Source organism: Arachis ipaensis, chromosome B03, assembly GCF_000816755.2.
Source record: "Arachis ipaensis cultivar K30076 chromosome B03, Araip1.1, whole genome shotgun sequence".
Classification (NCBI taxonomy): domain Eukaryota; kingdom Viridiplantae; phylum Streptophyta; class Magnoliopsida; order Fabales; family Fabaceae; genus Arachis; species Arachis ipaensis.
The window spans coordinates 75,943,441-75,952,188 of NC_029787.2; the positions used below are offsets into that span (position 1 = coordinate 75,943,441).

Below are 8,748 nucleotides of genomic sequence, written 5' to 3' on the forward strand. Positions count from 1 at the left end.
GGTCAAATCTAATAAAAACCGTTCAAAACTAGTTAAAACATGATGAATTAACTCGGTTAAATCTATTAAAATCCAGTCAAACTAAAAAAACTATTATTTGCTATACNNTCGATTGTGATAATTATGTTTATTTTAAATGTATATTTTATATTTAATATGTATTTATACCAATAATTTGATAATAAATTTTTTGTATATTCATAACATATTGAATGTTAAATTACTAACACTCTTCTGTTTTTTGCTTTATATCTAATATCTAAACTAAGATCAATCCATGCAACAATTTATTGGTCAACAGCAAACCTTTGAATGAATAATCGCAGACTGAATAATCCTTGGCTAACATTCTCCTCATAATGACTACAAATTTCGAAGGTTCTACCGTTCGCATATTAAGTTTAGGATTTGGATCTTATTTAATAAGAAATCCCTCAAGTTTATTCAAAAGAAATTTAACTCTAAATGGCACAAGCAGCTTTGGTAAAACAACAAACCAATATGTGGAGTAAATAGACTTTACATTAGAAATTAACAAAGATGCCACTTTAGAGGAAAAGTATAAATATACGCACCACATTGCTTGTCCCCTAAAAAAGACAAGGGAATGCACAAATTATCGAACCCTTGAAAATTTTCATATTGAATTTGATTTTTTTTTTGTTGGTTTTATTAAAGGAGCCACCCAAACTAAGGAACAACGCAAGAAGCATTAGCATAGTGAATAACTGAAGAAGCATTACATGTGACCATGCATTTTCCCTCTACTATTATTATTGTAATATCAGCATTTGTATTTCTGTGTGTATATACAGGAATTGATGAGAGATAATGTGGACAAAATATTTGACCTAAGTCTAGTAGCAGCTAAAATTCTAAGCCTTAAAAAAATGAAAAAAAAAAAAGAAAGAAAAAAGAAAGATACTTTCTAACGAAAGCCTGAATTGGTCAATGGCATTATCCGTCTATAATCTGGTCATTGATTGTGGGCAAAAGTAGCAAAATTTTATCATGTGTTTCACCCAGCAACTTCAGTTTAATTGATCTCTTAAAGAATGGACCTACCCTAGCAATTAAATTGAAATGACTATCCCAAGAGTCAAAGAACTGAAACCTTATTTTTCTTTTATCTACCAGCTTTATTGATCTCCTCCATCAGGGCTAAGAATGTCATTCTCCACTGGGAGCACAAAGCATCCGAGCTGAATAACTTACGCATTGCGCTTAACTCATCAGCACTTGCCCTTTTTAGCAATCCCTGTAATATTGATTGCATCTCTCCAAGGGAATGACAACTTCCACCTATGTCATCATCTTCCTGCTTAATTAAATTGATGCCAAAAACTTTGGTATTGCCATTGCCTGAAGAGCTACCTGAACCATCTTTGAACTTTTTAATCGCGCGGCCCTGTGAAGTGAGGGCACCTTTGTGGTTCCAGTACTCTGCACACTGATGAGTGAGATCTTGCGCTTCAATGGCCTGATAAAGGTCGTCAAAATGAAATACATGAGAAGTGAACAGATAATTCCAAGGAAACACAATAGAGGATCCATTTAAAATTTTACTAAATTACACTCAAATTGGTTCAACAGTCCTTTAAACTTCCATGATAAGCTAACTATGTCAATCTAGTTCAGCAGAATTCAGTAGAGCTTTAAGTAACGTGACATAAATCTTAGAGAAGATATCCAATATTATTAGTTTTTGTTAAAGTAGCAGCAAATATATTAAAAATTCATGTGTTCACATTACCTGAACAACAGATGGCAAATGGAAGCCAAACATTCTATGACCATTAATGCTTTTCAAAAGCTCTATCGGAGGAAGTTCTAGTTCACCTAGACTCCTTTGCCTAACGATTTCATCATGTAGTCTCTTTAGAATTGATTCCCAGCACTTGTCTGCTGTGGTATCAGTGAACACCTCATTTGGATGACCTTCCAGGGTAACCTAAAATTTATTCATATAGTAATGAGAGAGATACATAAAATGAAAAATAAGTCAAAGCAAATACATTCTATCCTAATTATATCTTGTCTAGTATGTCCACTTTTCTAAAGCAACATCATCGTCTTTGCAAACTTGATCTTTTATCTCTTGTTAGCTCTTCATTGCCCAATGTTCTGCCTCGCAGCCAGTCTTTTAGTTGCACAGTATAATCTTCCTTTAAACTTGAATAATTCCGGAATCACTTTCATATTTCATCTACCTAGCTTGAAAATAATGGTCTACATTACCATGTATTTCTCCATTATTTTAATTGATGGATCCCACAAAAAAAAATACTTACACCTTTTTCGACAATTCCATTTCTCAATCATTCAATTCTAGGTCCCACTATTTTGTCATTATCATCTTCAGAACTTCTCTTAACTAAATCAAATTCTATGATAAAAAAAAATGACAAATCATGCTCTAAAACATATATGGGAAAATGCCTTCTGATAAGTTAAACATTTGATCCTAGAATTTAAGTTTACATTAACATTGGTGATATGAGATCTTAGTACTCCACGACAGGCTATTTTCACATTCATTTAGGAGTAGCTTGTCATCAATTTAATGTTAAAGCATTTAAGTCTTAAATGTCAAAAAATTTGAGCATCTTTTTATCTTACACCTGCTTTGCAGTCTGCACTCATCTCTTCAATACTATAAAAGAAAAAGGAACATAGATGGCATAAAAAGCGAAATCAAAAGTTGACGGAGCTGGTAATTATTAATCCAATTGCAACAAAAACTAAAAATATGTGCATACAAATTATAAATAAAACAAATCGAGAGAGTTACTTGTCAACATGATTTTGAATTTAAAATGAAACCAGGTTAGGCGTGATACCTTGAAAAGAGGTCCAAGAAATCCAGCATCAACAACTTCAGAAATATAGCTACATATTCTTGCTGGATCAAGAATGCTAAAGAAGCTAACTAGACTCTTGAATCCTTCATAAGTTCAAAAAAATAGAGAAGTTAAAACTCGGAGAAAAGGGAAAGAAAGATTAAAAGCAATAATCTAATCAAAGAAATATCCTACCTCTTGGATATATTGCCTGCTTAGTGCACCATAGTTTTCCATAAGCAACAGATCCCAAACTTATAAGCTTCACAGTAGTACCAAACACTTGCATTAGATGGCTTTCATCACTCAAAGATATACTTCTATTCATCGAGTCAATGATTTCCCTTTTAACCATGCAGTTAGGATGCTTTCCAGAATTTGAATCTATCCCAAATTTTCCACCATTAAATGGACCAGAATAAGCAACAACCCTTGAACATGATGAAAGTTCTGTCTGCAGAACACAAAACTGTGATAGGTTATGCTCGCCAGCAAGCCCAATGTTTCCTTGTTTTGTTCCAGAGCCGGAGCAACATAATTTTTCCTCTGTTAAGAAACTCTTAAGCAGCAAATTATTTTCATTTCCATCTGATACGGCTTCAACATTCAAATCCAAAGAACCTTCCTGGTCCACTTTATGTCCGTTATCTGCGGCCAACTTTTTATCAATACTATGATTATGATTTTCTATAATTCCATATGATGCACCAGAAGTTACATCGTGAGACTCTGACTGAACTATCTCTGAAGTGACATGACTATGAGGCCTGCTAGGTATATTTAAATTTGAGTTATTCGTGGCTCCTATTACCGAGGTCTCCTCTTCTTTGGGATTCTTTGCTTTGTACATATCTTTCTCCATATCTGGTTCATACATGCAAACCTCACTGGAAACAGTAGATACCATTCCAAGCCTTTTATTTGCCCATACCTTAATAGCATGTGATTCTCCTTCTAATGCTTCAACCAAAGATTTTAGTTCATCTATGGTATAACGAAAAAGAACAAATTTTTTATCCATTGCGCAAGAGCATAAAAACTTTGAGTGCATAAGACAAGAATATATGTCCCTAGAGCACTCGCATCCCACAGCAGATAAATGCAAGTCATAGAAGCAAGAGAAGCATTCTCTTTCATCATAAGAATCGAAGTCTTTGTCCATCTTTAGCAACTTTAAATGTGTTGGAAGACATCCCAGCCTCTCTTCTTCCATCTTTATCCTTGTCTGTTACAAATGAGGGTAACAAGAAAGTAAAGTGAAGAAAAATCAGATTCTGCATGTTAATTAACGTATATAATAAATTTGTTCCAAAATCAAATGCAACTTCTCAAGATTTTTGGAAGTGGCTAAAATAAAAAAGGAGAAAGTAGAATATAAATTACCTTAATGGCCTTTGTTAGAACTCCCTCTTTCCCGCAGACACTTCTCCATTTCAAACATTTTGGAGTTTCTTCTCCATGAAGAGCTAGTTCTGCGAGGGCCTGTACAGCTTCCTGTGCTGATCCAAATAACAGCTTGTCATGCGACAAGGATGTCTTACGACCCTGCAAGCTATAAAGCTCAACAGCATTCTGGCCATGCATTAGCCAATCAACAGGAGCCACATTCACTGCCTCAGCACAGTTGAAGCCGCAATTGAAGCCAGAGTGGTATGCCCTTGGAAAAGTAATAACAAACTCCCCAGAGTGCTGGACAGTACGATATACAGGCACACCCTCAGATTTAAGAATCGAAGGAGATAACTGTGTAACCTGCTCAAAGATGAAAGTCATATATCATAACCATTCCAAAACTATGAAGCAATGTACTGTACACAGATTATTAAATAAATTCTATCTTTTACTTTATAATTCTACATATAAAGGGATCTTAAACTAGCTTGATCAGAATAAGTGATAATGAACCAGGAGGGACATATTATACATATAAATGGCATCATATAATTATAGTTTTCTTAAATTCCATGTCACATTGAGCACATTTCCTAGCAAACTGCACCCATAAAGTATACATTTTCATCAGCTAGAATCTCACTGCATTCATGTCTACATGGAAATAACAAAGTAGCAACACTTGAAAACAAATTATGTCCAAGCTGTAGCAATGTACCAGATCATTGAGTAGATTTGGCTGTTCCTCAAATAAATCAGGTAAGTGCTTCCTCATTGTGTCTTCCAAAGCTGAGGCATGGTTTCCAGGTACCCCATACCATACTTTTGGGTCACCCCAGTGCAGGTAATTAAGAGAATAAAGGTGATGATCCTCAACATGCTGTTCCAAGAAGAAGGTAACGAAGGCATTGTGTTATTGTCAATAGAAAATTGGTTCCAATTTGAAACATGGGAGGCAAAAAAAGGAAAAGAGGGGTAAAAATTGAAAAAGAAAAGTGACTACACTTACCCAGCAAAATGATGAAAAGCACATGCCAACATATAGCCACGGCACAAGAACTCCTGAGATGTCACTTCCTTCAAAACTAAGTACCGAACCTGGTAGTCGCGCAAAATTATTGAGATTCCAACCAGAGAGGGCATATTGATTCGAGTCACTCTTAGTTAAGGATGATGATTTGGGAAAACCACTTCCGACTGATCCAGTTTCCAAGTCTGCACCATAATACACCTAATATACAAGAGTATTAGAGTAACATACATAAATTTTTGCACAATTACATAACAGCAAGACCAATTTTATTGTTAATAATAAATTATGCTATACCTCAACCTCATCAGTTGGTTGCTCAATTATTCGCCAATATTCACCTTCAATTTCCTCCACTGAGGGCTGCCATCTCCTCTGGTAGCTATCATTGCTAAATTTTTCTTCTTCACCAGGATCTTTCAACCGAAAGTAGCATTCCTTAAAATAATTAGCATACAGCTGAAAGTCTTTAAATGTGAAGTCTGACCCTGATTGGAATCCAAATTTCTCATCAGGTTCAGAAGCATTATTAGCTCCTGAACTTGAATTGGCCAGTCTCCTGCATGTTCCCATTTTGGAGTGATTTCTACGTTTCCGTTTCCTTCCCCTTTTTTTCTTTTTCATGGGCTCCCTGTTTTGAAGCAAATCAATCTGCTGAATACGGGTGGAAAATTTAGCATTTTCCCATATATCTTTCTCCTTCAGAGGGCAAGGTGGCACCCAGCAAGCAGGAGGGACAATCCTGCATATTCCATGGGGTTCAGCTTGGGGGCGTATCTTCGCTATGTAACCAAGTGTGTCTTCAAATTCCTAAAAAGAAGTCAATACAAGAAAAAACATTATTCAAAATTCAATCTTGCTGCATATGCTACCACCAAAGCAACAATATGAAGAACTGACAATAATAAGCACCTCATTAGTAGGATAGAACACGGGTGCTTCATCAATTATGGGTCGGCATGCCTCACCTGGATCCCATCTAGCAGAGACCTAGAACAGTAATAAGATAAATGTTTAAGAAATTGAAAGTAGTCATTGACTTCATTGAGTATACTGTTATGCTCTAAAAAGAATGAGAATCAGACAAATCAAGTTAGAAGAAATGCTTCATGGTTATCATGTAAATACTGCTTTGCATGAGTGGAGCAATCATAAAAAGTTTTAAGCACAGGATCCTATAATAAATGATACAGTTGTCAGATCATACTGCTTACCATTCTACTTCTAGGACTGCCAGAAGGCTCAGGTGCATCATTACTTTTTGGCTTTGGCCTCAAAGGAGAGTCCTGCCAAAATGTAAGAATGATAAATTTGTTACAAAAGCAACCCCGGCAAACGTAGTCATTGAACAAACAATGCATTGGAGAAAACTATGACTAATGTTATAACAATCAAACATTGCCAAAAGATTTGACAAAAACACGCACAATAGCATGTCAGAGATTATGGGATTGAATACTTAAAAATATGAATGCAAAAAAACTACTCAAGATTAAATTATATACAAGTTTGAACATAAATATCACTTTGTGTCATAATTCACCAGGGACATGTCTAATGAAATCTAATAGATTCCAGTTGCTAATCAATCACCTTTTTAGCGAATTAGAGAAGAGGAAACATTCAATGATGTCAATCATGAGAGTCACAAAATCTAAGATGAACTTTTAACTAGAATCATTTGGTAACTAAAAACAGAAACCAAATACTATATATTGTACTTGAAATAGAAACAGCCAATGACTAGAAACAACTTGGTGCAGAGATTATCGATTAAATAACATATTTTTCAAGCAATTTCACATCATACTTCAGAGCAGGAGAAAATTAGCTCATAAACTGAGGTAGAATAAACAACGATGATACAAATTCATAATGCTGCAAGCAAAATGAGAAAAAAAGGGTTAAGTTAATCCAAGAATAGCCAAAGAAAAAAAAATAGGGGAAAAACAATCAAATTTCAGAAAAATAGCAAGATCAGAAAGCTGAGATCCAAAAGAAAACAGAGGAAAGAAGATTCAAACAGAGGAGCAGCATATCTAAATATAAATATTCCGTGAATGCATGAAGGATTGCAGAAACAAATTCATACAATGCATTGCTAGGGTTTGAAAAACCAACCTCTTTGATGTCAGATTCTGCAGCCAATATCAGCTGTTCCATTCAATGCAAAATTTATGATAAACAGGGGTAAACAAAACCTAATTAATTATTCCTGCAACAGAAAGAACACAAGAGAGACCTTTAGACTAACCTCATTTCAGGGTCATAGAAAATCGATCTAAGAGACATACAAGAAACAGTTTTCTACTTTATTAGCAAACTAACTGAACACAAAAGAAACCTAAAAAAGGTGCAAACAGAAAATAGAAAGAATAAAATTAATTTAAAAAGAAGGAAAGAAAGAAACAAATGCAACATCAAAATACCTACCCAATGCAACAAAAGATAACTTGGATGTTCTCACGTTCTGATTGCGTAGTAATTAATAAGCCAAGAAAATTCCTCTAGAACAAAAACCTAAATGCACAATTTAATTTGCATGCCTAAGCAAAAATTCAGTGAAACCCCTAATAATAATAAATAATAATAATAATGATAACCTACAAATTGCAACAGAAAGAGAAAGGTATAAAAATCTTATGAATCTTTCTTGGCATCAAATGCTCAAAATATCAAAACGGGTCAAGAATTAAATTTAAAAATTTAAAACTAAAATGGGAGAAAAAACAGAAACAGAAGAATATGAGTAAATTTGACTGGGTAAATAATTTAAATTTAATTTGACAGGTGGAATTGGAATGGGAAATAAAAATTAACAAAATCGAAATAAGGGGAAGAAGATATAAATAAGCGAACCTTTGACAAAAAGTAATGTAAACCAAGTACTTTTCAAACATTTTCATTTTTTTTTTTAGTCTGGATTTTCATCTAATTTAACTACAACAAACTATATTTTCAAAATTTGAAGCCTCCTTTTATTTTATTTTATAAAAAAAAATAGCAGCAAAGAAAACTATAACAATATAAAAAGTTAAAAATAATAATAAGTTCATAAAAAATTAATAAAAATAACAAATATTAAAAATAAGATGTAGGCGAGAGAGTCAATCGTGAATCCGCTAGCCGCTATAACGCACGCAGTATTAAATCAAACAAACCAAGTAACCAACTAACCCATGTACAGATGTACTCATAACTGATAAGTTTCTTTTATCCTCTTTTATTTATTTATTTATTTTTTCGGTGGGACCTCGCTCAAGTACTCTTCTGCAGTTCTGCTGTCAAGTGAAGAACATGAAACATCGGCAACCCCAAATTTTGAGATGCAAAAATGCTGTTAAAAGAAATTATCATAGAATTTTAAAAAATAAGAATAAAGTCAATAAACTATTAAAATCGCACCTGGTTTTTTGAAACGCAAGTTAATTGCCCTTCATTATTCGAAAGATTTGAATGCTGTCCAAAAAGTTTCTAAAACGTATT

The 8,748-nt window shown here is 34.0% G+C and overlaps 1 protein-coding gene across 3 annotated transcripts; it reads right to left on the bottom strand.

The window, feature by feature from the left end:
- LOC107630560 (lysine-specific demethylase JMJ18) lies at positions 726-8,229 on the bottom strand. 3 transcript variants are annotated; one of them, XM_016333742.2, is made up of 12 exons: positions 8,122-8,229; positions 7,384-7,477; positions 6,477-6,548; positions 6,175-6,252; positions 5,560-6,072; positions 5,242-5,463; positions 4,951-5,112; positions 4,224-4,592; positions 3,036-4,065; positions 2,841-2,944; positions 1,754-1,951; positions 726-1,480 (listed from the first exon to the last, which is right to left on the bottom strand). In XM_016333742.2, exons 2-12 carry the CDS (start codon positions 7,423-7,425, stop codon positions 1,127-1,129), a joined length of 3,144 nt encoding a protein of 1,047 aa, XP_016189228.1. In that variant the 5' UTR covers positions 7,426-7,477; positions 8,122-8,229; the 3' UTR covers positions 726-1,126. The 3 variants fall into 3 exon arrangements, with proteins under 3 accessions (XP_016189228.1, XP_016189227.1, XP_020974658.1); XM_016333741.2 differs by lacking the exon at positions 8,122-8,229 and adding an exon at positions 7,696-8,083; XM_021118999.1 differs by lacking the exons at positions 726-1,480; positions 1,754-1,951; positions 8,122-8,229 and adding exons at positions 2,256-2,653; positions 7,696-8,085.

Excerpts from the sequence above, each read along its gene's own strand:
- LOC107630560 (XM_016333742.2), bottom strand. The coding sequence starts at position 7,425 with ATGGAACAGCTGATATTGGCTGCAGAATCTGACATCAAAGAG. Across the intron at positions 6,549-7,383 it reads CAGAATCTGACATCAAAGAG|GACTCTCCTTTGAGGCCAAA; the intron begins GTTGGTTTTTCA and ends ACATTTTGGCAG. Across the intron at positions 4,593-4,950 it reads CAAATCTACTCAATGATCTG|GTTACACAGTTATCTCCTTC; the intron begins GTACATTGCTAC and ends ATCTTTGAGCAG.